At 53.9% G+C, this 27717-nt stretch overlaps 1 protein-coding gene across 1 annotated transcript in view; it reads left to right on the top strand.

Moving 5' to 3' along the window:
• KIAA0556 (KIAA0556 ortholog) overlaps window positions 1-27192 on the top strand; it is a 33635-nt gene extending 6443 nt beyond the window's left edge. Inside the window, exons 6-27 of the mRNA XM_033166753.1 lie at window positions 445-567; window positions 2332-2575; window positions 3834-3974; window positions 5120-5316; window positions 8001-8110; window positions 8811-8883; window positions 9259-9471; window positions 11154-11294; window positions 13702-14530; window positions 16738-17478; window positions 18282-18490; window positions 18877-18952; window positions 19286-19463; window positions 20412-20577; window positions 20842-20999; window positions 21084-21148; window positions 21408-21518; window positions 22136-22275; window positions 23094-23195; window positions 24229-24389; window positions 25777-25865; window positions 26275-27192. Of these exons, the coding sequence (XP_033022644.1) occupies window positions 445-567; window positions 2332-2575; window positions 3834-3974; window positions 5120-5316; window positions 8001-8110; window positions 8811-8883; window positions 9259-9471; window positions 11154-11294; window positions 13702-14530; window positions 16738-17478; window positions 18282-18490; window positions 18877-18952; window positions 19286-19463; window positions 20412-20577; window positions 20842-20999; window positions 21084-21148; window positions 21408-21518; window positions 22136-22275; window positions 23094-23195; window positions 24229-24389; window positions 25777-25865; window positions 26275-26333 (4326 nt within the window). The 3' untranslated portion in view covers window positions 26334-27192. The remainder of the gene's footprint in view (window positions 1-444; window positions 568-2331; window positions 2576-3833; window positions 3975-5119; window positions 5317-8000; window positions 8111-8810; window positions 8884-9258; window positions 9472-11153; window positions 11295-13701; window positions 14531-16737; window positions 17479-18281; window positions 18491-18876; window positions 18953-19285; window positions 19464-20411; window positions 20578-20841; window positions 21000-21083; window positions 21149-21407; window positions 21519-22135; window positions 22276-23093; window positions 23196-24228; window positions 24390-25776; window positions 25866-26274) is intronic.
• Window positions 27193-27717: the final 525 nt, after the last annotated feature.

The following is a 27717-nucleotide window of genomic DNA, read 5'->3' as shown; positions in this document are numbered from 1 at the left end:
CTTAAAAGTTCTCTGGTAGAGGAGGAGGAAAAAAGCTGGCTGATCTCAGTCTCTAGCTGGAAAGTGGAAGGAAGCAGGAGACATTCAAAGGAGGCCTGTCAGATGCTGTACAGGTTTCAGGTTGCAGCTATGGAAGAAGGAACATGGCGCAGGGAACCTGTATCATTTGATCATTTGCTGGTGCTCTGTGAAGAACGCCAAGCTTGCACAAGATGTTGTACCTTGTAACTTCCTCCCCTCTCAGCAGTTTTTGCAAGTGTGGTGTTTTTTCTCCCTGGCAGAAACTGCCTCCAAGATGCTCACCTTGGCCTGCAGAGTTTGTGTCGGAAATGAAGCCTGGTGGATGTTGGCAGCATCCCCAGGGTTCGCTCTTGGCAATTTGCCTCTCCTAAGCAGAGAAGCATCAGGAAGTTTATTTACTGCTACTTCTCTGTCTGTTTCCAGAGTCTCAGATCTCCAGAAAGCACAATCCCCAGTGGCTATATCCTCTCCGTTCCAAGGGCAGAACGAAGTATGAGCAATTATGCTGAAAAGGACCAGTTGCTTCTCAGCATGGAGGACATGAAGGTAGTGAGCAGCCTTGGGTTTGCCTGATGGGCAGCATCTCTAGAATCCTGATGAGATGAATCAAGAGCTCTGCTGGACTTGGGCAGGAGCTCTTTATAGGTGCCCCCCCCCCGACAGTCACAGCTCCTCCTTGCTAGCCTGTTGGAAAAGAGAGAGGGGTCTTTCTCCCTCAGTAGCCTTTGGTTTTTCCTCTTACTGCACAATCCTAGGTCTGTTTACTGCAAGTGTTCCATCAGGCTTATCACTTGGTAAACGTGTTTAGGGTTGCAGTCATAGTCTCCCTCATCTGCATGTTGTCCTATTTATTGACAGCCTTCTTACCTGTGTCATTCTCCAAAGGCTACCCTCAATGGCTGTGGCAGGGAGGAGTCCCAGGTATAGAAACCTTCATCAAAGTACTCGCCAGTGTGGTGTAGTGGTTAAGAGCGGTAGACTCGTAATCTGGGGAACCGGGTTCGCGTCTCCACTCCTCCACATGCAGCTGCTGGGTGACCTTGGGCTAGTCACACTTCTCTGAAGTCTCTCAGCCCCGCTCACCTCACAGAGTGTTTGTTGTTGGGGAGGAAGGGAAAGGAGAATGTTAGCCGCTTTGAGACTCCTTCGGGTAGTGATAAAGCGGGATATCAAATCCAAACTCTTCTTCTTCTTCTTGGCCAACAAGGACAGGATTGCTCATGCAGCACAGTCCGTTCAAACCAAGGCAAAGCACAGAGCATTAGTCTAGGTCCAGACCTGATCCGGAATCAAGGTCCAGAAACAGTCCAAGGTCAATAATATCCCAGGGAGGCCAGGCAAGGCACAGCAAGGCAGACTAGACTCAAGCTGTAAGCAACAAGGGGTCAGCACTCTGCATTGTTTTTAGAAACTGGAAGGCCTTATGTACTTTGACCTCCTAGACCACACCTTGAACGCAGCTGCTGGTTGTGAAGGAATATTGGGGATTGCTTAATCATGAGTAGACACCCACCTCACAAGGAGACCAATGACTCTGGATCCATAGGTGCACACATTCCAGTGCTCTTTGAACTGGATGTGAAGCCTTTGGCCCTGATGCACTCGAGGCCTGTGGGGTGGCTCCACCTCCTCTGGTGGTCCTAGGCTTTTTTTTGTTAGAGTTCAACCTGAAGGGCCTCTTAGGGCGATCCTCAGATCCAGGGGGCCCTGCCTGCTGCTCAGGCTCCTCGACCTGTAGGGTGCTTGGATCGTCCTCTGAGCACTCTGTGTCGGGTCACAGGTCAGGGCTAGGCAACTCATCCCTCTTGTTCAGCCAAAAAGTCTCCCAGAGTGACTTTGCAATGATCACTGGTAAGACAGTCCTCCAAGGCTGAGTCTAAACAACAAAATACACAAGGAACAAAGGATGAGGAAGAAATAAACAAGCTCTGGTAGAACAAGAGGTACAGAGAACTGAAGATTTGAGCTTCATTCTGCAAGCTGTGCTTTCTTTTGGTTGGGTGACTCATCCGAGTTCTCCTAGCTGTGATTCTGGGAGTTCCTGGGACCTGTGTAGAGCTAACAGCTCCCAGCAACAGCTGCTGCCTCCTGGTGGCCAGACTTTGATTCACCCTGCGCCTCTTCCTTATCGCAACATGTTGGATGTGGAAGGGGATTTATAGCAGAATCTTACATACGTCAACACAGAGCAGAGTCACATTGAGTTTACTGAGGTTTCCTGCGAGGTAAACAGATACCAGGTAGCAGTCTTGATGTGGATCCTTTTTTATTGTGAGATTTTCAATCTGGCTCTCGGGAATTTTGTGGCAGGAACTCCGGCAGAACTTGGAGTTCAGCGTGAATCAGAAGAGGATGGAGGAAGATTGCTCGGAAGGGGAGACCTCTGACTCTGTGGAGGAGGACGTACCTACGGGGGCCTCGGAGGCAGAGGAGCCCCATGAGTCTTCTGGAGAAGGCACTGGGCTTCTCCTCAGCAACGCAGGAGACTCCCCAGCAGCAGCAGCAGCTGCGCCCACCTCTCTCCTTGTGCTGGAATTCAAGCCCAACTGCCAAAGTAAGTCCAGAGGGGGCTAACTGCCTGCCGTGGACCAGAGAGGAAAGAGAGAGTGTCTTTTGTGTTGCTTGTAGAGAATTCTGCCAATCTCCCTTTCCCTTTTTGTGTCTTGTCTTGTTTGACTGTGGATGTGCTGGTGGAAGGTGATGCGCTGGCATTTAGCCTTGTTTTCCACCACTCCCACTCTCTCACGGTAATAATAATAATAATAATATTTATTATTTGTACCCCGCCCATCTGGCTGGATTTCCCCAGCCACTCTGGGCGGCTTCCAACAGAAACCAAATACAACAATATCAAACATTAAAAACTTCCCTAAAAAGGGCTGCCTTCAGGTTTTTTCTGAATGTCAGGTAGTTGTTTATTTCCCTGACCTGTGATGGGAGGGCGTTCCACAGGGCGGGCGCCACTACCGAGAAGGCCCTCTGCCTGGTTCCCTGTAGTTTTGCTTCTCGCAGTGAGGGAACAGACAGAAGGCCCTCGGCGCTGGATCTCAGTGTCCGGGCTGAATGATGGGGGTGGAGACGCTCCTTCAGGTATACAGGACCGAGGCCGTTTAGGGCTTTAAAGGTCAGCACCAACACTTTGAATTGTGCTCGGAAACGTACTGGGAGCCAATGCAGATCTCTCAGGACCGGTGTTATGTGGTCTCGGCGGCCACTCCCAGTCACCAGTCTAGCTGCCGCATTTTGGATTAATTGCAGTTTCCGGGTCACCTTCAAAGGCAGCCCCACATAGAGCGCATTGCAGTAGTCCAAGCGGGAGATAACCAGAGCATGCACCACTTTGGTGAGACAGTCCGCGGGCAGGTAGGGTCTCAGCCTGCGTACCAGGTGGAGCTGGTAGACAGCTGCCCTGGATACAGAATTAACCTGCGCTTCCATGGACAGCTGTGAGTCCAAAATGACTCCCAGGCTGCGCACCTGGTCCTTCAGGGGCACAGTTACCCCATTCAGGACCAGGGAATCCTCCACACCTGCCCTCCTCCTGTCCCCCAAGAACAGTACTTCTGTCTTGTCAGGATTCAACCTCAATCTGTTAGCCGCCATCCATCCTCCAACCGCCTCCAGGCACTCACACAGGACCTTCACGGCCTTCACTGGTTCTGATTTGAAAGAGAGTACCAAAAGAGGCAGCGCCTGAGAAACAGTGGCCTCCTGTGTACCTGATTGCCTTTGCTTCTTCCACTCCCCACGAGCATGTGCTGCCTTCCTCAAGGAAGCCAGCCTGGGCATCACTTCTGTTTGTCTTTCCGTAGGCATGAAGAAGGAGCGGAGCCTCTCTGCAAAGAGGAAGGGCAGCGCTGAGACCTACGTCCCCACCAAGCCTGGTAGCCAAGTGGCTCGGCCGCTCTCCGCTGGGTGCCTGCACCAGGAAGATCAGGAACAGACCCCCTCCAGTAAGGGAGATGGTGATTGTTTCATTGCGATGCCTAAAAGATTGAGGGGGCCTGCCGTGAGGATAAAAAGGGACCACAGGCAGGTCCTGTTCCCTCGCAAAGGCCCAGCTTGCTTGCATTCATGCTCTCGTTGTCATGTATCACCATCTCGCTGGGGAGCCCCTTGGGATCTCATTAGTGAGAAGAGAGGAAAGGGAGCGTGACTTGGGCATGCCTCTTGGCAGCCAGCTGACGTCTTTCTCTTGTGACGCAGCATTTTCAAGCATTGCACGGCACGGATGTCGAACCCCCAGTTGCACGCCAGTGTTTTGGAAGACTGGCTTGCCAAGCAGCCCCCAGCCCTCAGAAGACACCATCTTGCTCAAATCTGACTTCAGATTGTTCTCCACAAACAGCCCTTCACAGGTTTCTTGGCTGCACATGTTTCTCCTGCTCTTTCTGCCTTTCTCTTTCTCAAAGAGCTCAGCTTTCAAATATGCTCCAGTAGCCCTGTCATCAGAGAAATGCCTCTTGACTCCAGCTCTCTCAACAGCTTGCAAACTTCTCAAAAGGCTACTCTGTTTATTTTCTTCCCTCTTCGCTGTGCCCCTCCTTCTCGGCTGAATCCTTACCTTCTCAAGTGGCTGCCATGCCCTCCTCCTCCTCCTCCTCCTCCTCCTCCATGCTGGTTTTTCTGCTTCTCCTGAGCTGCTGTCTCTTCCTTCATGCCTTCTCTGCCTCTTCTCTGCCAGGTTTTCCTCCCCACTTGGCGAAAATAGCACAGGGCCCTGAGCATCCTCTTCTCCCTCTGCTGCTCAGACCTGAGTGGAGCCCACCTCAGCTCTTTGCTCTATGTCTTGAGCCACATCCTTGCACCCAGCAGATTGTTAGTTAAGGGGAAATGGCTGAAGCTGGGTGACGGCTGCTTTGGCCTCTCCGGCATCCTTGTGGGGCTGGAGGCTTGCCCCAGGGAGAAGGGTCCATATCCTGCCCTGGGTGGTGCATAGGAGAGCCCTGGGTTTCCTTACTGTGCATCACAGACAAGACTTTTCCTATCCTGTGGCACAGGAGCCTTTCCAGCCTTAGCCTGGGGTTGCCTGGGGCAGGACTCACTTGCGCTTTGAGAAAATGGTCAGAAAGTCTTTTCTGTTTCTTTTGGGCATCAGGGCCAATCAGCCGAGCCGAAAGGCCTCTCTCAGCCACCCGGAAGAACGTGTGTGAGAAAAAAGACCCCGTGCGCTCGGCTTCTGTGGTCCTGAAGGCGGTGCTGGCAGAAAACGAGACCCTTCAGAAGGAGCTCCTCTGCAGGCAGCTGCAGGCTGGGCCCCTGAGGGCTGAGCTGGAGCCAGCTGCTTTTGCTGAGGTCAGTAGCAGAAGCCGTTTCTATCCCCACCAAGCGAGTTGGTGCTCCCTGTGTACACCCACCCCTCCCTCGCCCTGCCCATTGCAAGCTTTCTCTCTGACAGATAGACTGCCAGTGCTATGCTGAGGACTGCAAACCCCTTCCCAGCTGCTGAGGGCAGCCCTGGAAGAGTTTGCACGACTGGCGCTTTCGTGGCAACCGAGAGTGAGCTCCTCCCACTGCCTGATCCTCAATATAGTCAGCTGCGGGGGGGCGCCGCCGATGGTTCCCTCTGTGACTTAGCAGAAGGAAGGGGTCGTTTGGAAAACAAGAGGGGCAGTTCCTTGGGCTGGGGGACAGGAGAGGCAAAATGGTTTATCAAAAGGTAAGCTTGAACAGTCAAAAGTGGCTTCATCCACTGCATGGAAAGAGGAGGATGCAGTGCTGCTGGGCATAGAAGTGTGCTAAAGTGGCAGTGATTTGGAACAGCAGCTGGGGGGAGAAGCTTCCTTGCACTGTCTCTGTCTGCCTGTTGCCAGCCACTGCCACGGAGTCTGATTTCAGAAAAGGAAACTCTCCCGAAATGAGGAGACTGCTAAAAAGGCAGAGCCAAGAGGGCCAAATCACTGGAAATGCTCGGGAGTTGTATAAAAGCTCAACTGGGGAATATAGTGCAGATCAGGAAAGGCAGCTCTAGGGCCAGTAGGATGCCAGCATGGTTAACAGGCAGAGTTAAAGAAGCCCTCAGAGACGGAGGTCTTGTCCAAGTGAGAAGAACCAAAAGGAGCACAAACTTTGCCCCCCCCCCAAAAAAAAAGTGCAAGCAGAGAGGAAGGGATCGTAGAATCGTAGAGAGCAGGAAAGGACCCCAAGGGCCTAACTCCCTGCAATGCAGGAATCTTAACTAAAGCATCCCTGACAAACGGCCATCCAACCTCTGCTTAAAAACCTCCAAGGAAGGAGAGTCCACCACCTCCCAAGGGAGATTGTTCCACAGTCAGACAGTTCTTACTGTCAGAAATGTTTTCTGATGTTTAATCAGAATCTCCTTTCTTGTAACTTGAATCCATGGGTTCGAGTCCTACCCTCCAGAGCAGGAGAAAACAAGTTTGCTCCATCTTCCATATTACAGCCCTTGAGATATTTGAAGATTGCAATCAAATCTCCTCTCAGTCTCCTCTTTTCCAGGCTAAACCTACCCAGCTCCTTCAACCATTCCTCATAAGGCTTGGTTTCCAGACCTTTGATCATTTTAGTTGCCCTCCTCTGCACACCTTCCAGCTTGTCAACCTCCTTCCTAAATTGTGGTGCCCAGAACTGGACACAGCACTCCAGGTGGGACTTCTCTTGATCGGGACACTAGACTGCTGTCGATGCAGCCTAGAATTGCATTAGCTTCTTTTGTTGCTGTATCACACTGTTGACTCATGTTAAGCTTGTGGTCCACAGAGACCCTCTAGATCCTTTTCACATGTACTGCTAGTAAGCCAGGTGTCCCCTAACCTATATTTGTGCATCTGGTTCTTCCTGCCTAAGTGCAGAGCCTTACCTTTGTCCCTGTTGAAATTCATTTTGTTGGCTAAGCTCATTTTGAGTTCAGATTCTGTCTTCTGTGGCAGTTTGGCGACACCTGCAAATTTGATGAGCATCTCCTCTTGCAAGCCTGAGCTCATTCTGAGTTTTAGCCATCCTGACCTTCATCCTACAAATGTTGGCTGCTTGTGTACACTCCTTGTTTGTGATTCCCCCTTTCTTCCATTTCTTATACATTCCCTTCTTACATCTCAAGTCATCTGTAAAAGGTGCCTCTCACTTTTCTTTGTTGCTGGAAATGTCTGCCTTTGTGCCTTCAATATTTCATCTTTAAGAAACTCCATCTTGGACTCTCTTCTCTTTGAGTATTTCTTCTTCTTTCTCTTTTTTTTAAAAAAGATTTTATTAAAGTTTTTCATAATACAATAAGATAAAATAAGCTAAATAAAAATGAAAACAGAGAAAGAGAAAAGGAAACAAAAATATTGAAAAAAGAGAAAAAGAAGAAAAATAAATGTCCAGGGAAATCTGGACGTATGGCAACCCTAGTGTAGAGACAACTGAAACCAAGATATAGGGCAGATCCCATGGTGGTGGTGGAGGAACAACCTGGCAGCCAGGTATCCTTTAACCTCCTGAAGTTCTCTACAGGGCCAGTCCCACCAGCAGGTGCAGTGAAGCACTTGCCAGAGGTTGCAGTTGCTGGGTGGCAGAGAGCAGTGTTGCAGAGGGAGCTTTCCCTTCTCTCCTTGAGCTAGTCTCTGCCCTCCAGTGTTTTGGAGAGCTGCTGTCCTGTTGCCGTTGTTGAAGAAGGGTTCAGCGCCCATCCAGCTGGCTCCTGTCTTGGGAGGGAGGGCGGGCCACGTTCCCCCTAACCTCAGGCAGCCCACAAGAGGGAGGAAGCACCACATTTTGACTGCCAGGCTCCTGGGTGATCCGTACATGAAGGGAGTGTCCCCCTGAGCCCTTGCTGGCCCTCTAAAGATGAACAGCGGTGCACTTGTGACTGCCAAGTGCCTCTCTTACCTTTGGTTACCAAAGTGCCCTGCAAAAGCACGGCCAGGTTGTCTTCCTAGATGCTTTACCTGTCCGGCCTCAGCTTGTACTGGAGCTCCCATAGGGGGTGTTGGCGCCCCCGTGACCTGTTGTGTTTGCGTTTCCCCCTTGCGCAGCTGCCGTCGCCTTTGACACCCGCGTCTGCAACAAATGAGCCTCCTCAAAAGCTGCAGGAGGGAAGCGTCGTCTCCACAGCCATGGAGAAGATTGGGCACCTAGGAAACAGGTGGCTGTGTGGGTTTATTTTGAATCCTTTTCCAGGGGCAATTCTGAGCCAAGCGGGGAGAGGGGGTCTGGTACGTGCAAGTCAGCACCTAGGTCTAAATGGATCTCCATGCCTTCCCCTTGTCATCCTGTCCATGTTGAAGAAGCGCCAGCTCACGAGGTGATGGCATTGGTGCCATTGTGAGGGCCTCATCCAGGATGTGTAGACGGGGGCGGGAGGGGCAGAGGTTGCGGTCCATTGTGGGGCCAATTCTGAGGTTGGAGGTGAGGTGCTGGGGCCATTGGCTCTCCTCCTCCCCGAAGGCCTGGCAAGAGAGGGGTGTCTGGGGACTGGGCTCAGCACACTGGCGATGGTTGCACATGGAAGTGTCTGGGCCAGAATGCCTGCAAGTGGGGAACACGGTGTCATATCCGAGGGGGACACATTCTTACCTGCTCCTAAACAAAAATTATCCTGGAACAGACCTGGAGTTTCAGGCCAGTTTGCTAACTCTTGAGAGCATTTCCAATCTTTGGCAAGGTAGCCCAGATCTTGCCCATTCTCAGCCGAGTCAGCAGAGCTGCACCTCATTCTCCAGGTGGTCCAGGTCTTTGCCAGAAGGGTCGGGCTGTGCAGCGATCAGGGCAGGGGCCGAGTTGGGCCTTCATCTCGGGGCTTCCTGCTAGAGTCTGGCCTGTGACTGTTCTGCTCCCTGTTTCAGGCAACAGAAGAAGCTTCTGAAAGTGCTGCAAGAGATTGAGAGCCAGTCTTCCTGCCGCAGCCCCCCAGTGCTGGTAGGGAAGGAGGCTTTTCTGAGTGGCAGAAGCCACAGCTGTGCCATCGAGTCATCCTCTTCCCCAGGCCCCGTAGAAATCAGTAGTGGAAGTGAAATGACCTCAGGTGGGATGAAGGTCCCAGAAGCCTCGCCTGGGAAAGGGGCCTCCAGCAAGTGGCTGTTCTAGGCAGATGGGCCACGCCAGGGTTGGGGGGGCAGGCTCAATAAAGGATCCCTCGGCATGGCTGTGCGGTTTGCTCTGTGCGTGGCATAGGGCAGAGGAGCCATGTGCCAAGACATGCCCCCCGCCAAGGCCCTTTCCCCCCGCCTTCTTGCTGCTCCCCTTGGGGCATCAGCGTCTGTGGTGGCAGCCTCTCAGTTTTCACCCTCCTAGGGCCAGCTGGAGTTGGAGAGGGAGGTCCGGGATGCCATTTACATCACTGTGGAGATCCTCTCCAACTGGGGCAACGCCACCAGGGTGGGCCTGACGGAAGTGGAGTTCTTTGATCTGCACCACGCCAAAGTGTTTGTGTCTCCTCACGACGTGGACATCCGGCACGCCGACACGCCGGGAGAGCTGGGCTGCCTGGTCAACAGGAACTCCAAGGTAGGCTCTGCCTGCAGGATCCAGGGTTCACCTGCCTTTCCAGGGCGGGGCGATGCCCCTCCTCCATTTCAGCAAATGCCCTGTGGTGGGTTTCAAACAGCACCTGCCTCCGGGGCTTCTCCTGGTTCAACTCCTCAGGACAGAGAATGTGCCATGCAGCATATCTCAGCCGCCTCCTCAGAGACACCAGAGTTGTTCCGATCTCAAGAACAGCTTCCTTGCTTTTTGCCCCCGGGTGGACTGGCAACGGTCACCTCCAGGCTTGATTATTGTAACTCACTCTACATGGGGCTGCCCTTGAGACTGACCCAGAAACTCCAGCGGGTGCAGAATGCTGCGGCGAGACTCCTTACAGGGTCTTCGCTGTGGGATCACATTCACCTGACGCTATACCAGCTGCACTGGCTCCTGGTGGAGTACGGGATCAGGTTTAAGGTGCTGGTTTTAACCTTTAAAGCCCTAGGACCCTCGTACCTACGGGACCGCCTCTCCTGGTATGTCCCACAGAGGACCTTTCGGTCTTCAAATAAAAACATCTTGGAGATCCCGGGCCACAGGGAGGTTAGGCTGCCCTCGACCAGAGCCAGGGCTTTTTCGGCCGTGGCCCCGATCTGATGGAATGCTCTGTCACGAGAGACTAGGGCCCTGCGAGACTTGACATCTTTCTGCAGGGCCTGCAAGACGGAGCTGTTCCGCCAGGCCTTTGGCAAGGCACAGTCTGACCCCCTCTCTCCTTCTGTAATCCTCATAGAACTCTAGCCCAATGGTTGCCATTAATTTGATTCTGAATTGATTTTAGAATGTATTTTAATTAATTGACTGTGTGGTTTTATGTACACTGTGCTTTTTTTACTTGTTAGCTTTCTCTGAGCCCAGCTTTGGCCGGGGAGGTCGGGATACAAATAAATTATTATTATTATTATTATTATTATTATTATTATTATTATCATCATCATCATCATCATCATTTGTTTCCCTCTGCTCAGCTTGTTGCAAGGAGTGGCTAGGATGAGCCTCCATAGGGGAGGCTGCGGCTGCTCCTGGGGGGTAGCTTTGAGGCCTGGCCGGGGGGGGGGGGTAGCACCAGCTTTGCTGCATTCCATGCCAGGGCTCTCTCACCCATGAAGTTCAAAGTGCGCAGGTGTGGGGAGCAGGATCAAAGGGAGCTGGCAGGCAAGGAGAAGCAAGCTGAAGAGGCCTCTGTTTGTTTGAGAAACAGGCAGGCATCTTTCATCACTTGAAGCATGGATATTTCTTTAAGGCTTTAAAAACATTTAAATCTGTACTGTTCTGCTCCCGTCAACTCAGTCTGCTTGAGAAAAGTTTGCCGCCCAGAAGGGAGGTGGTCAGACATGCCCGTCGCTCTTGAAGGTCCCGCCTGCTAATCTGCAAGTGGGTGTCCTGTTGGGATCCTGGCAAGCTGCAAAGCTGATTTACTTTGATTAGAATAAGCCCCCCCCCCCCGGGTTTGACCCAGGCTGCGTCTCTCTGGACCTGCAGGGAGGCTGCCTCTTGCTCTCCCCGAGGCAAGCCTGGCTCCCCCCAGGAGCAGGTGGACATGTGGCTCTTGCCCTCCTCTGGCCTCCCCTTCTGCTCTCCCAGCAGCAGCAGCAGCAGCAGCAGCCCCCAGGCTCCTTCCTTCCCAGCCATCTGCTGCCAGGGTTTGCTTCCGTGTCTCCTAGGTCAGCAAAGAGCGCTTCCCCTGGACATGCCTCTTCCAGCCTCCAGTGCAGCTCTACTTCGTGGTCCGAAATCCCAGCTTGTCTGATGACTTTGGTCTATCCCGGATCAGGATTTGGAATTACAGCACCCCTGTGCCTGGTGTAAGTGGTGACTTTGGTCTTGGGCACCTCGGGGTGTGGCATGTGCTGTTCTCAGCTGTTATTACGTTAGCCTTGGAGAGAGAGGGGGGAGGGGAGGGGTGTTGTTTTTGCCACTGCTTCCGTTCTAAGCTGCAGAAATGCTTGAATGATGCCCTCAAAACAAGACTTGCCCTTGAGGCTGCATCGTGGGAATTTGCAAACAACAAAAAGAGCCTGCAGAGTTTTGGGCAGTCCTTTTCCATTTTGAATTGGCTTTTGGGCATGATCAGAAAGAAAGAGAGAAGTTACTAGGGTATCATGCAGCAGGAAAAAAATGCCTCGGGAGCTGCTGCTGCTGCTGCCAAGTGGGGCCTGCAACAGACAGTTGCAGTATGGAGCTCTCCTGATCAGGGTTCTAGCCAGCCTGCCCTGCCTCCCCGCAGGAGTCTCCATTTCTTAGGCACATGGTTTTCCTTTCCCTCCCCCAGTAGGCAGACATCGTTCTGTGGTCCCTTCACAGGCTGAGTCCTCAATGGGCCGCTTTTTCAGCCTTTTTGCCCCATTCAGTTTCTTCTCATACTCAATTTTTTCCCCTAAACCTTGATGATCCAGCTGGTCTTTGGTTGCACACTAAGCCTCCGTTCGCAACGCTGCTGGCAAATGTGGTGCACAGCCAAAGCCAACCCCCCCCCCACAGCAGATGGCAACCTCTTCATGGTTCTGGAAATTTGCTGTGAGAATTGCTCAGAGAGCCTGCTGGGATGATGTGTTCAGAATGGCTCCAGGTACTGAGCGAAAGAGGATTTTCTATTCTGGATTATAGATGAGCTAAGCCTTATCCTCCATGACTCATTCTCATCTGTGCTGTTAGAGAGGCAGTACTCATATGGCAGCACAAATAGAAAGGAAATGGGGAAGCCGAGAGCAAAGAGGGACGCCGCATACAGCTTTCCAAGCAGATCAGAAATAACCCTTTCCCCTGGGAAATAGGTGGCAGGAGGGCAGTTTGCTTGCTGGTCGTCTTGGGGGTCAGGTGCTTGTCCAGGGGCTTGAGAACAGGTCCTTAAGTCCAGGCTCTGACGGGAAGAGGAATTGCCCAAGCCAAAATGGAGCAATTGTGAGGGTTATCAGGGGTGGCTCACCTGTGGTCCTCCAGGTGTTCATGGACCCGACTCCCATCATTCCTGACCATTGGCTTCAATGGCTGGGAATGATGGGAGCTAAGACTCCAGCAACATCTGGGCAGTCACTGGTTAAGGAAATGGAGAGAAACACAGAAGCTTCAGGAAAAACAGCCTCAAGGGCAGCGTGCCAGCTTGGCATGAGTAGGTAATGGTCTCATCCGGGAGTAACGCTAAACTGCATGCGGGGGATCTGTGGCCCTCCAGATGTTGTTGACCTGCAACCTCCATCATCCTTGATGGGCCTATTACCGTATAAATAAATCTGATCGTACCATAGTCCTCCTCTGTAGGCCACGCCAGCTGGGGCTGATGGCATTTGGAATGCAGCAACATCAAGAGGGCGCCAAGTGCCCCATCCCTGCACCAAATTGGGCTTTAGCATCACAAGAACAAACCGCAGCAACTTTGTTCTCTCATGCTCCCTCTGCACTTCTGACGTGGCACATGGAGGAGCTCAGAGCTCAGAGCTTTTGCTTGCCTTTTACATTAACAGCCGTTTAGTGCGTTATCTGAACCCAGACACTGGGGCAGACTTTGATTTGTTAAAGCAAACCAACTTCTAACCATAAGCTTTAGCTTAACCACAGTTTAGGGCATGGACAACACGCTAAACTGCAGCTAATCTAATCTAAAGTGGAAGAGGAACACCCTCTTCCTTCCCCACAGCCTCACCTGGTAGCCGGTGGGAGCACATGAGTCTGAGGCTTGCACAGGATCGCTCTTGTAACACTAAACCGGGGGTCAGCAAACTTTTTCAGCAGGGGGCTGGTCCACTGTCCCTCAGACCTTGTGGGGGCCGGACTATATTTTGAGGGGGGAAATGAACAAATTCCTATGCCCCACAAATAACCCAGAAATGCATTTTAAATAAAGGCACACATTCTACTCACGTAAAAAACACGCTGATTCCCGGACCGTCTGCAGGCCAGATTGAGAAGGTGATTGGGCCGGATCCGGTCCCCGGGCCTTTCTTTGCCTACCCATGCACTAAATCATTGTTTAGTGTTATGCCTGAACACAACCAATTCCTCAACGCCTACAGGTTTAATTGTGAGGAAGATATTGGCACCCCTTTACATGTGTCAGAGCTGAAGTGCTTCGCATATGTTTTTAGTTTGCTGCTGACTGTCTCTCCTCACATCTTATGAACTGGGCTTCTTTGGGAAGGCATGAAATGAAAACCACTGACTTTTGCTTGGCTCCCAGACCCAGGTCCTCCTTTTGTTTTTTCTGTGTGTTTTCAGGATCTTGACATCGGAGCAAGAAGCATCATTGTCTATGTGGATGGAAACCTTGTATTTGCTGGTGAACTGCAAAAGGGCTGTGGAAACGAGGGTGCCGATGGCAGCAGCTGCACCACCATTGAGCTCCCAGAAAGTTGCTCCGTTCCTGGGAAGGGGAGGGAGGGAAGGGGCTGGGGCGCGGCAGACTGGAGCCACGAGCCAGGCAGGGAGCCGTTGAATCTGAAGCCTCCCTTGGGGGGAAATTGCTCCGAGGAAGAGGACAGCTCTCTTGGCCTGGTTAAGTTGAAGCAAGATCTCCAAGCAGCACCTGGCTCAGTTTCCAGGGGAAATGTCCGTAGCCCCCTCTCGCCAGAGACCATGGAGCCCGCTCATTCCGACGACGATCTTTCTCTGAATGAACAAATGGAAAAACTCTCTGGAAGGAAACTGTCTCAGCTGCCTGGCATAGAACCCCCCTGCATCCTGCCCACTTCCGAGGCCAAAGAAAAGAGCCGGGTCTGCTCTCCTAAGCAAAACCCATTCCCCTGGCTTGAATCACAGCGAGCCCAGCTGCCCGCTGAGACCATTGGGAGGGGCTGCCTAGGAACAAGCGACAGGAGCCCCCACCCCTGCCCAGATGATCTAGAGAGATCCCACCTTGAGTCTGCGGAGGGGAAGCTGCTGGCAGGTACCAGGAAAGAGTCAGCCACCGGCTTGGACTTCCTGAGTCCCCTGCCCAGCAAGTGCAACTATGCGGCCGACCTGCTGCTTCCCGGGCGAAGTCTGGGGGCCCATGGAAGGGAGGAGTTTGGCCATGCCATCTTCAAGGAGGAAGCCCCACCGGACATAGGTAAGAACTGATCCCCAGCCAGCTTCCCTGAGGTGTCCAATCAGGTCATCTGGTATTCTGGGGGGACCTCCTTAGGCAGCGATCACTTGCCTTCTGGCCACAAAGGGGAAATGGGGGGTGGTGCCCCCATCCACAACTTCTTCCTTGGGCACAGCTCACCTGCACAGTCTCCTTGGGATGCCTTGGCAAGCTCTTGAAGGAGAGGCTGTTTGTAATCACACAGCAAGTAGTGGAGGTGGAAGTGGCAGTTGTGGGAAGTGACTCCCTTGGCAGCTGAAGGAAATCCCCCTCCCCTCGCAATTTCCCCACCCTTCAGCCACATTCGCTAACTGCTGGGCCTGGAGAGCCTGCACAACGTCTTCCTGGGGGGAGTTGGGGACTATTCAGACCCTTTCAGCTTGACAACTGCGGTGGATGGAGAAGTTGCCACAGGAGTGCTGCTTCTAGGAGGTGCTCTGCCAGACATGGAATGCCGCCATGGATCCTGGGGCTGGGGATGGAAGGGCCTCCCTCCTTCCCTCGCCTGCATTCTAATAATAATAATAATTTATTATTTATACCCGCCCATCTGGCTGGGCTTCCCTAGCCACTCTGGGCGGCTTCCAACAAAATATTAAAATACAATAATTCAGAGTATGGCTGGGTGGTTCTGGGCTCTGGTTGGCCATGCTGTGATGCTCTTGTTCCCCTCCCCTCAGAGCTTGAAGCTCTGTCTACTCCTGCGGTGTGGTTCTCAGTGGGCGGCCCCACCTGGCTGTTCTGGGCTGCCCTTAAGTGGGTCTCATTGGGAAGCTGGTGCCTTCGTTGCCAGAGCTCTGGAGCAACGCAGAAGAAAAGAGCTCAGGTGCAGGGAGAGCTTCATCTCTTCACTGCCTGTGTTTTTTCAGGGCCAGGTTGGTTTTCCTGGGCCAGGTGCTCAAACTGCCTGCCTTCCTTGTTTTCCTAACTCCAGGAGTTCATCTCCTGCCATGGGCTGTCCTTTCATCTTCTAAGAAGCAGCCCTTTCTATACCCTGCTTGGTGGGGCTGTGCTGGGGAGCTTGCAGGATGGGGCTCAGCTGTAGCATTTCTCAGGAAGGAGGGAGCAGCAGCCTGTGAAGTATGTAAGAGCAATTTGCAGCCGGAGGTCTTAAACCCGCTTGATTTTCTCTGCTTAAATCCTAATTGTTTTGTTCAGGGATGTATTTTATCTGAAACAGATCTTTTAATAAGATTCTGTTCTCTTGTAAGGAATTGAGACCCACAGGTCCCGGGCAAATTCATCCCTTCGGCAGATGTGGGGATGAGGCCATACGAGAGCAAATTGACGTCTCTGCCTGGCTTGTATCAGTGGCATGTAAAGCTTGCGTTATTGGATTTCCTGCCTTTTTGCTACATCTCTTAAAACCTCCTTTTCACAACAAAGCCTTGTGCCAACTGTGCCATGCGTCAGGGACGCCTTGGCTTGAGCCGAGTCACGCACGGACTCTTCTTCCCGGGGATGATGTGGGTCCAGCGCTCAGAAATGTTGTAAAAAGTGGCACCTCTGAGCATCCTCTAAACTGGGATAGAGAGCCTGTAGCCCTCCAGGTGTGGCTGGAGCCCATGCCCAGCAGCCAGCATGCACAGTGGTCAGGGAGGGGTTGCAGTTGGTGAAAGAACACACACATCGTGCGCAGAAACGCTCCAGCAGCACCTTGAGGCCAGAATGGGAGAAGAATCCCACCTGACATCCTGCAGAGCCCCAGCAGCCAGTCCAAGGGGTCAGTTCTCAGCTGGATGGGCCTGGCTCAGCGTAAGGCAGGCTCCTGCGTTCTTGCTGCGGGAGCTGCCTTCCAGCTCCATCTAGAGGACGATAGGTTCCCCACCCCTCATTTAAACTGTACAGCTCACTTGCCATGAAGCTCTAGCTTGAGAACCGTTACTCCATTTTGATATCTGGTTTCCAAATGCTTTGGAGAGTCTTGCTTGTAGGAGTCTGGCTCAGAGCCACCCTCCGCTTTGGGGTCTCCCTCATCGAATTGTGTGTGAGCTCCCTCGGTCCACAGAGGCAGATCTTTCCACAGGGCTCTTCTCAGCAGAACAGCAGGGCCATGCTGCTAGACCCTCTTGCCCCGGGTTGAGTTGGGCTTGCAGCCTTTGGGGGCCGGAGAACCCCCCTCGCGGCCTCTGCGGGAGGGTTCAGCCAAGCAGGCACCAGAGGCGCTCTCTGTTTCTCCCTCCTTCCAGGTGAGGCTCTGCTGGCGAAGGGCAATGCCACACGGCCTTCCCGGGCAAAATGGGGCAGTTCCCAGGAGCAAGTTCTGCAGGAGTCCTGGAACTCTCTGCTGAAGTTCAACCACCTGCACCATGGCCGAATCTCCAACATGGACTTCCAAGGAGACATTTTTGACGAGTTTCTCCACCAGCAGAAAATCAGCCGGCAAGGAGACCAGAAGCTGCGGGCAAAGGAGAGCGGGCAGGGGCTGCCCAGGCGCCAGGAAGGGGAGGGCTGCTTGGACCTGGAGGACGGGGGCGACTTCCAAATCCCAGTCCTGCCTTTTGGGCAGCGCTTGAGAATCGACATCCGCTCCACCTGGGGGGACAGGCACTACGTGGGCCTCAACGGGCTGGAGCTCTTCAGCTCCAAAGGGGAGCCCATCCAGATTGCCAAAATCACAGCCAACCCCCCCGATATCAACATCTTGCCCTCCTACGGCCAAGATCCGCGAGTGGCCAGCAATTTGCTGGACGGGGTGAACCGGACTCAGGACGACATGCACCTCTGGCTGGCTCCCTTCACCCCTGGGAAATCCCACTGCATCTTCCTGGACTTTGCCAAGGCGTGCGAGGTGGCCATGATCCGCATCTGGAATTACAACAAGTCCCGCATCCACTCCTTCCGGGGCGCAAAGGACGTCACCATGCTGCTGGACGAGCAGTGCATCTTCCGAGGGGAGATTGCCAAGGCTTCTGGGACGCTGGCTGGAGGTGCGGGGAGGGGGGGGAGGATTTAAGTTCCTGCTTCTAATTATGCAAGAGGAGCTGGCCCCCAGTCCTGGTCACTCCCCTCAGCTGTTACTTGTCTTGGATCAGGAAGTGCTTAGTTATGGGAAGAGATGCGCTGGGAACAGAGAGGGCGAGGGGAAGGGAAGGCCAGGCTGCTTGCCCTTCTCCCGAGTGCAGGGCTTGGCCTTTGCTCCAAGGCAAAGGAGAGACAAGGGGGGGGGAGCCCAGAGTTTCCCCTGCCCCACCCCCCTTCTTGCAACTGATTTATTTTGGTTTGATTCTAACTTTTTTGTGCTTTTATCCTGTATTTTTATATTGTGAACCACCCTGAGATCTTTGGATGAAGGAGCAGTATATAAATCTAGTAAAGAATAGTAATAGCTTGAAAACAGGCTCTTGACGCAGAGAGGTGCCCCAGCAAGATCTCACCTCTCATATCCCTTTGTCCCTTTGCTTTTGCTTCTTGCTGATGGCTTAAACAGCCCCAAACCCACAGCCATCCTCGGAAGCGGGGCTTCTTTTCAGGGGGTGCCCCAAAGTGTGCAGTCCCGGCACAGGACCCAATATGAACCGCCACTACAGCCTCTCCTGGGCTGCCTTCCTGGTCTGGGTGTTGTGGGGCTGGTGCAAAATAATTGTTGGGGGGGGGGAGAGCAGTGGCTGTGTGGATCCTTCCTCCGGCAGGCCTTCCTGTTGGCTTGCAGAAGAGGTGGGAAGAAGGCGGTTTTAGCGCTTGGGCTGACAACTTAAGTTGTGTCGTCACCATAGAGTTGACAATGTTTCAGCTCCAGAGCAGTTTGGAGACACCATTCTGTTCACCACGGACGACGACATCCTGGAGGCCATTTTCTGTTACGACGAGTCCTACGACGAGGAGGCAGAAGGCGCCTGCAGCCTGAGGTACGAGGAGGAGCTGAAGAGGCCGAAAACTGCAGATGGGGAGGGGGACGAGAGACCCTTCACGCAGGCGGGCTCACGGACAGAAGACAGACAGGTAAAGTTGCCTGTCGTGAAAAGGCTGGCTGGGGGAAAGGTGGTGCAGAGGCTCAGTCTAGAAGATAAAATTCAGGCGATAAACATGCCCTTTGTTGAACCGAAGGCGTCAGAAACTGGTCTCTAACCCAAGCAGGGAGCTTTGGCTGGGCAGGAGCTTTCTGCTGTGATTCTTGGCACCCCTCATGGGGAGGGGGGTGGATAAGCTGGCCTCCTGTGCTGCAGAGAAAGAGGGGACATGGCCGGGATGTGGTGGGTCTGTGCTCTGCAAGTCCCGAGGCACCTTTTTCCTCGCCAAAGAGCTCCTGTCATAGGGGAACAGGCGACCTTTGCTTCTGTTGAACACTAGAGAACAATATACGTAGTTCCAACCTGTTTTCGTTTTAGGGCTGGATGCAGATGGCTGTGCCAGATTCTGTCCCTGAGATGATGACCAAGGAACCAGGTGTCTATACTGGGAAGTGTAAGTCTGACTCTGCACACACGACTCCTGCTGCCCTCTCTCACCGGTTCCACCGTGTTTGCTGCCATGCTCTGCAGAGCAGTGCCCCTTTGCCCCCAGCCTCGCCTCTGGCTTCTCCCCCTCCTTTCTCGGGGGGGTGTGTGTGTCTTTTAGTGCCCTCTGTCCTCAGCTTTCCTTCTCCCAGGAGGCATTGATGCCTCTGGACCCTTTACTTAGGGTTGTGCATATGTGGCCTTGACCGTTGCTGTAGCCGCCGCAGCTCCAACTCCGGGCCTCTTCTTTATAGAGCTTTCTCCTGGTGGCTCATCTCACTGCCTGTCTGCCTTTGTTTAGGCCTTGTGCTGAATTTCACCGTTTCTTGGGGAGACGCTCACTACCTTGGACTGACAGGGCTGGAAGTGGTAGGAAAGGAGGGCCAAGCCATCCCCTTTTCTCTGGATCAGCTCTCTGCCTCCCCACAGGACCTGAACGAACTTGCAGAGTACACAGATGACTGCAGGACCCTAGATAAGTGAGTATCTCTGCAAGCTGCCAGGACAGGAGAGAAAACAGCCCCGTGTGTGTGTGTGTGTGGCTGTCTCTTCCTCCGGGAGGGGCTCCTGGGGTCCAAGAGAAGTGCCATGGACACATGGCTTGCCCTAAGGAAGGCTCTCTGGCAAGGCTGGAGGCAGGGAGCATGCTGCAGAAGACTGCACCGTGCCTTGGGCACATATATTTAAAACCTTCCTGCCCTGGCCCATCTGATTGTCACACAAATGGTTCAGGCTGAGGAGCAGAGCTGGTGGGTCTTGAGACTGGGGCAGGGCCTGCAAAGTGTGACCATGGAAGGGACTCCCCAAGTAAACTCTGGGGGGGGGGGTTGAGGGGCTGGTTCTGATCTTTGTGGGGCAAGGAAGGCCTTTTTGTGGTGGCAGCTGGAAGCTTGTGGTCTTCCTGGACAGGAGAGATGCCGTGGGCCTCCTCCGTGGCACAGGAATAGCAAACACCCTTTTCAAAGGCCGAAAAGCTCAGCCAACTCTTGCGAGTTTGCAAATTGGGGGGGGGGAAACAAACCACCACAGGGAGGAGGTGGTTTGGTGTGTTTTCAGTTGTAATTATAGCATGCTGAGGAGCCAACAGATGGCAAGTGAAGCTGGCCAAGTTGAAATTGAAATTTGGGCAAAAATCAGACTCAAGAGATTTGCCAAAAAGAAGAACCCTCTGGAGTGAGCTTCTCTCTGCCATCTCCATTTTGCATTCCTCCCCACCACCACCCCCTGAACATTTTTATGCAGAGCAGTCCTCTGTCTTCCTCGTAAATGAAGTAAGAAAAGTCATGACTTCTTATATTAGCATTAGCATTAGTAATATTTGTAGCCTGCCCATCTTGCTGGGTTGTCCCAGCCACTCTGAGCGACTTGACCCTTATTCAAAACATTGTCCCTCTTTCTCTCAACCTTCCCCCCTCCCTTTCTGCTAGATTAATTGATGGGATCAACATTACGATGGAAGATGAGCACATGTGGCTCATTCCGTTCAGCCCTGGAGAAGCTCACGTGGTCACCATCCATTTCACGCGGGCGGAGAGCATTGCTGGCCTTCGCATCTGGAACTATAATAAATCTCCCGAGGACACCTACAGAGGGGTGAGCGGAAGTCCGGAGCAAGCTCCCTGAATGTGGCCACATGCAGCCAAAGGAGGTGCTCTGTGGGCCAGTGGTCACCCTGGGCACCTTGAGAGAGAGCATCCTGTGGGCAAAAGGGGGACTTCCCACCCCCCTCCTCGCACTCTCTGACAGCAGAGCCAAGGAGCGGCTGCCCGTCCCTGGCCAGGCAGCCTCCTCAGCGGGACCCAGGAAGGCCAGTGGCCCCGGCTCCTGACTGCTTTCCCTGCGTTTTCTCTTCCGCAGGCCAAGGTGGTCCACGTCTCCCTGGACGGCTGCTGCATCTCCCCTCCAGGAGGCTTCCTCATTCGCAAAGGTCCCGGCAACTGCCACTTTGACTTTGCTCAAGAAATCCTCTTTGTGGACTACCTGAAGGGCCCCCCAGTCATGCCAGCCTGCGAACGGTGAGGGAGGTGTGCCTACTGGCCTGTGCATTTAGGAAGCCTGGCACCCTCCGGCCCCTGACTTGTGTGCTTATCTTTTGGCAGAACGGAAGTGGTGAAGGCGGAACAAGCCAGCATGGACTACGAGGCTCCGCTGATGCCCTGCGGCTGTATCCTTCTCTGCCTGGCCTGCCTGGCCCTCTGCTTCCTGGTTTGACTGGTGTGGGAGGGGGGAGGGGGACCCTGGCATGGCATAAACGGCCTTGGGATTCCTTTGCATTCCTTTAATCATCATCACCATCTGTACTGTTTTGTGGTGTATCGTTTTGTATTTTGCCGTTTGAACTATGTTCTGTGTCTTCTTTGTCCCCTGCTGTGGGAGGCCAAGGATGCAAACATTTTCAATATTTCCTCAACGTCCTTCGTCAGTCATTTTCCAGTTCCAGCTTCTTACCAGTTGGGGTGATCCGTATTACATCGGTTTGAACGGACTGGAGCTGTATAATGAACGCGGAGAGAAGATTTTCCTCGGTGAGAACAGTATCCTTTACAAGAAACAGCTGGAATCTGGCAAAAGCTGCGCTGCAGAGGAGCCCCCACAAATGAAACACAGCCTTCTGTGGGGGGGGGGGCGGAGGGGGGAATTCAGCTGGAATTAGAGTCAAGGGGAGCTGAGCATGTGCAAATGCGAGTTTTGTGCAAGCAGCTCCCCCCCCACACACACACACCTGCCTGATCTCCCCCATTTCTTCAACAGGACCAGAACGGGGCCTCCACCAATATTGGCCAAAGGTGCAAAATGCCCTAATTTAATGCCAGTTGGGGGTGGGCGGGGGGTGGGCAGCCCACTTGGCAAGTTTCTCAAATGACCGCCTGGCCTCTGGGCAGGATTTGGCTGACCTCCTCCTGGGTGGCAACAGCTGGCAGGCCCCATTTTGCCCAGTAGCTTTTTGCCATGTTTGCTTCCTTGCGGAAAGAAGCTTTCCTGAGGTTGCAGCCTGGCATTAAATCTCCCTTGCGCTGGGTGGGGCTCTCTCATCCAAGAGAGCAAGGTTAAGATCTGTCGGCCAGCCTGTGCCTTTTCCTGGGGAGGCTGGCTTGTAACAACTTTGCGCAGCAGACAGCTCGGACATTGTGCTTGACAAAGCGCCCTTCAGACATTGCGGCTTTCCCAGACAGCGTCAACATATTGGAAGGCGTCTGCGGAGACGTCCGAACGCCAGACAAGCTTATCGATGGCGTGAACGACTCGACCGACGGGAGGCACACGTGGCTGGCACCCATTCTCCCTGGCTTGGTAGGCCTCCTTTCGCATTAGTGCCGTGTGATGCCTCGTGCAGCCAGGCACATACCTGCGCGAGTGCTTTCTAAAGTCATCAGCTCTGGCCATGTCAGGGCCCTGGAGTGGGAGCTCAGCCCCAGGCTGTCCCCTGCATCCTGAGCTTAGGGGCAAAGGATCTCTGTCGCTGCCTGCAAAGCTGATTCGCCAGAAGTCAGAATAGGAGATCAGCCTTCCCACCTGTGCCAAGAAGCAGGCAGAGGTGCCAGGAAAGAGCCTGCAAAGAGTGACCCACCTGCTAAAGGACACCCCCCCCCCCCAGAGGAAGAGCCGGCCAGGGAGTTTGTGTTGTGATTAGGGCTGGGAGATTTCTGGTTTTCAATATCCTGAAAACCAGCTAAACATCGCAATTATACTGATGCATCACAATGTCTGAAAAATAAGGAGGGAGCTATGTAGAGGCCTTGGCTGGTTTCACAGTTCCCCCCACATTGTGATTTTTGCATAGTACACACACACATACCATGATTCACGATATATTGCCAGGTCAAAAATTATGAAACCGATATCATGATAAGGACTTAAAACCAGTTTTGGATGGTATATTGCCCAGCTAGTTGTGATGGAGCTGCGAGCTTTGGGATTGGCAACCCTTTCTGTCTCTCATAACGGGATGCTAAGAAGAGGTTATCCAGGCGTTTCACAAGTCCTTTTATTCTTCACAAATCACCTGGAATTTGGTTTCCAGGATGAGCAAGAAATATATTGGCTCTGTGTCTTTCTCCATGAATTCTGTTTAATTTGCGCCCCTGTGTTGTTGCTTCCTGTGGCGGCAGGTGAATCGCGTCTATGTCATCTTTGACTCGCCTACGACAGTCTCCATGATTAAGCTGTGGAATTACACAAAAACTCCCCAGAGAGGAGTCAAAGAATTTGGAGTAAGTGACGGCGCCCCAGAGCAGCTTATGAATCCTCTTCTTGTCTCCTTGAGGGCCTTGTGTCCCCATTGCCAACCATGTCCACCAACTGGTTCAAACTGACCCTCTCAGGCCAGCCTTGGCATTGCTGGGCACAAGGGTTTCCCATGGCAGAACCTCCTTGCAGAATGAGCCTTAGAACCTTCTAAAGCTGCTTCTGTTTTTAGACTGTTCTAATGGGATTGTGGTGTGTTGTTGTTTTTAACAAGTTGTTGAATGGATGGGACATAATCAATGTGTTTATTTGGGGGTGAAAGCTCTCCTCCTCCCGTGAGCTGGTGGAGCTGCCCTTCCGCAGAGATTCAGACTTTTGGTCTTGCCGCTCACGGACACTGACTGCTGCAGCCCGTCCCCAACTTGGTGCCCTCCCACAGTTCATAGATTTGTAGGGTTGGGAGGGAGTCTGAGGGTCATCTCGCCCCACCCCCTGCAATGCAGGTATCACACCTAAAGCCACCCAATATGGTGGCCACCCAGCCTCTGCTTAAAAGCATCCAAGGAAGGAGAGTCCTGGACTGCAGCTCCCTTCCCCCCTGCTGTTTGGGATGGTGGGAGTTGAAGCCCCACAGCTTTGGGAGAATTTAGCAAGTGGGAGAAGCCTGGTCTCCTGTGCTTGGCAGCAGCTCTTCAGGACCCTCAGGTAGGCGAGGGTCTCTCTCCTTACCAGAGAGGCTGCCAGGGATTGAACTCCAGGCCTGTCTGCTCAGGGGCTCTACTCCTGAGCAAAAAGCTCGGCCTTCTCTGAGACTAGAATTACCTGGAAACTGCCCTGTAACGTATATAAGAGGCAGTGGAGACCATGAGAGCGCAGTGTGGAGGTGGGTTTGAGGCTCAACCTGTTGCTGGCAGGCAGGGCAGGGCAGGCCTTGGGACTGGTTGCTCAGCTGCCTGCTCACCTCCCTGCCCCGGAAGCCCCTCCTTCAGGCCAACTGGTACCTTGACCCTCTTGTCAGACTGGGCTCTTTCCTTCTTCTGCTCCTCTCTTCATGCCCAGCTCCTTGTTGATGACCTGCTTGTCTATAACGGGATTCTGGACATGGTGAGCCACCTGGTCCACGGCATCCTCCCAACCTGCGACCCCGTCGTCCCCCATCACACTGTTCTCTTCACGGACAACGAGAAGATCTGCCGTCAGGAGAAGAACTCTGTCATCAGGTAGGCCTGCCTGCCTGCGTAGCATCTGGCATGGAAAGCTCTTGGCCAGCTTTGCACCCGAGTCAGGCACCTTGAAACAGCTCCCCTTTGGGTCGGAGGGCACCTTCCTCGGGGCGGCGGCAGCAGCAGCAGCCCCTCCTCTCTTCATGGGTCCCAGACCCGTCTCTCCATCTTTGAGCAACAGCTGTCATCGCCTTTGTTTCAACTACCAGTAGTTCCACACCCCAAATGCTTGTTCTTTCCTTCAGCGAAAGGATCCGCAATCAGTGGCTTCTTGCCTGTAAAAGAGTTGGCGCTTTGTCTCCAGGGAACTGTCGTGGCCTCCCCCCCCCCCCAACACCCTTGCCACCTTCTGGTTAATTCACTGTTCTGATCCACTTCCTTCCTGCCTGTGGCCAGCCTAAAAGCTCAGCAGGGCTGCAGTCGAGGGATTTCTCTCTGGGTGGATATAATCAGAAAGCAAAACCCTCTGACATAAAGGCCAGATGAAAGCAAACAACAAGGAATAATCTAATTTGACAAGCATGTTCTGGAGAGGGTTTCTCACTGAGCATCTCTGGGGCCAGATAATCCTCTGATGCAGGAGCGGAAAGGCTGTCGAGAGCCATGGCGAGAGGGAGGGGAGGGGGCCCCCAAAGCCATCTGTCTCTGGAAGCAGGCTTGTGCCCGATCACAGCAGCGCCACTTCCACCAGCCCCAAATTGTGTTCCGGTTCCTCATTCAGAATTATCCAAGGCCGGCGCCTGTGCACATGCGGAGGCACAAGAGGAGAAGGGGGGGGGCTGCTGGCAAACAGAGGGGCAGCTCTGCATGTGATCTCTGGGGTAGGACAGGGCAGGGGGCACCTAGGGGGCTAAGAGCAAAGCCTGTACATCATCCCTCCCAGAACTGGCTTGGGGGGGTGGCTGGGAACAGGAGGTCTTGCCATCCCTTGCTTGCACCTTCCAAGATCAGGAAGCTCCCCCAAACTTCTTTGAACAGGGGCCAAATGAGGCGTGTGTGTGTGTGTGTGTGTGTGTGTGTGTGTGTCTTCCACTCTGGTTCCTTCTGCAGCTACTCTTTAGTAAAGAAGGCCCACCCCCTGATCCACGGCTGAAAGGTGGCCAACGGGCAGATTCACTACATCTGCCCCCCACTTAGCTGCTGAACTTCTAAGGAAGCCCCTTGACCTTAAAAACTTCAGAAGAGCCCGGGGGGGGCAGCTAGTCCAGCACCCCGTTCTCTCTCCCCGTGGCCAACTAGAATCCTACAAGCACAAGAGCAACTCTCCCCTCCTGCGGTTTCTGGGAGCTGACCTTCAGAAGCCTTGCTCCTCGTGGCCGTCATGGCGAGTGGCCATTGCAATCCCGCTCCTCTCTGTCTCCTCCTTTTTCTCTTGGTCTGACAGCAATTACATAGAAGACCAGGATGTGCGGATGATGAATGAAAACCAGATAATTTCCTATTCGAAGAAGAAGCAGGTGCCTGCAGACCCAGGTGGGCTCTTCTTCTGGGGCTCCTCAGACGAGGGAGGGCAGCCCCCGGGGGTCTTTCCAGGGAGCCAGGGGCCACACTCTCAAGGCGCTCCCCTTGTGGGGGGTGGGAGCTGCTCTGCTGTGGCTGCTCAGTCTTTTTAGGGGAGGGCTGAGATTGCTGCTCCCCTTGACTGGATCCCTGCACATGGAGATCAGCCCAGATCTCTGAGGAAAGGCAGCTGCTGCTTCTCCTCGATGGGTGGGCTCTGAAGCCCCACGCAGCAACAGCAGCACATGGTCCCCAACAAAGGAGCCCCCCCTCACACCTGGTTCTTGCTGGCTGGCTGGCCCCCTCTGGTCCAGATGGGTCGACCTTTGGGGCTGATGGTCCGCACCTGACAGCCCCCCCTCTCCCCTTCTCCCTCTCCCAGCACTTCGCCCTAAAACCTGCATCCAGGACAAAGGATTGCTGCGGAGGATGAGGCCGTGACACGAGGAAGACACAGAGCTGGCCCCTCGCGCTGCTAGCCTTGGGCTACTCCCCCCACCGCCCCACAGAGAGGGGTACCGCCTAGCCTCCTCAGGGCCAGGGCCGAGACCCCCAGGACTGCTTTTCTCAGCTGCAGCTGCATTAAATCTATTCCCTGAAGGCCCCCCCCTTATGCTTCAGCCAGGAGAGGCTTTGGCAGGGCGACTGCTGCAGAGAGAGGCCTTGCCAAGGCTCCCGGTGGCTCCCAGGCAGAGGAGCTGCCACAGGCCCCAATTCAGGTGCGGGGGGGGGGAGTGAATGGCCAATGTGAAGAGGTGCAGTTAGGAGGAGGGGGCAGCTGGCAGCCAAGGGGACCCCTCTCCCCCCACCCAGAACCTCTGCGTTGCTTCTGACACTTGCAGTCTGTCCTGCCCTGTCCTGAGTGTGCCACAGGTAGGACACAAGGGGGCAAAGTGGTCAGAGATATGCCTCCCGCCCCCCACTCCCTCCTTCCAGGCTTCCCAAGCTCTCTGGAAAAGGAGTCGGGTGGGGGCCACAGCCCCCCAAATAGGACCCAGAAGGAGAGAGTGCCATTCCATAGCGGCAAGAAGCTCAAGAGGTCAAGAAGCTGCTATGCAGCCCCCCTGTTTCTAACGCAGGGCTGGCCAGGAGCTGCAGCCGCCTTGGCCCCCTCCCTCATGGCAGGAGGAGGGTCCCGGCCAGATGGGAAGGGGGTGGGTGTCCCTGGAGTTGAAGGGGGCTCAGGGGCACAATTCACCATGTCCGCAGATAGGGATGCTGAATGCCGACTCCCAAGTTATCCGGTTGCCTCAGTCTGTTCCTCTTTGGGGCCACGGATCGTCTCCCCTCCCCTCCCCTCCCCTCCCCTTCCTCCAATGCTGTTTTGTTATTACATGGTTGCCTTATGAGCCTGGCTTTTCATGGATTCTGTGGGGGTGTTTTTAGCAAGCTGGGGGGGGGTGGGCTTGGATGGCCGGAGAGGGCAGAGGTGGGGGGCTGGCTCTGTCCACTCACACGGCAACAAACCCAAGCCGTTTCCCCCTCCTGTGCTGTGAGGACAGGTCCTGTGGTCTATTATGGGGTGGGGAGAGACGGAGGGAGGGGGGGAGCTGGAAAGCAAAGATAAGTGGGCAGCCTCCAGAGGGCAGCCAGCTCCCTCTGCCTCCTGCAGTGCCAATGGGAGGGGGCACAGAGCCTGGCCAAGGTGGGGTGGCACCCTTCTTGGGTGAAGGAGGAGCCTCCAAAGGGCTCAGCTGCTGCCCAGGGGGGTCTAGGCTAGAGGAAAAGGAGCCTAGTTTCCTAGTAGTAAGTCCTCCTGGTGGGAATCTGCCCCACTTCCCATCCTTCCAGCCCCTTCCCACAAGAGGAAGAAAAGCAGGGCTGC

Source organism: Lacerta agilis, chromosome 13 (assembly GCF_009819535.1).
Source record: "Lacerta agilis isolate rLacAgi1 chromosome 13, rLacAgi1.pri, whole genome shotgun sequence".
Classification (NCBI taxonomy): domain Eukaryota; kingdom Metazoa; phylum Chordata; class Lepidosauria; order Squamata; family Lacertidae; genus Lacerta; species Lacerta agilis.
The sequence above is the reverse complement of the archived record's forward strand: the minus strand, read 5'-3'. Positions and strand labels throughout refer to the sequence as shown.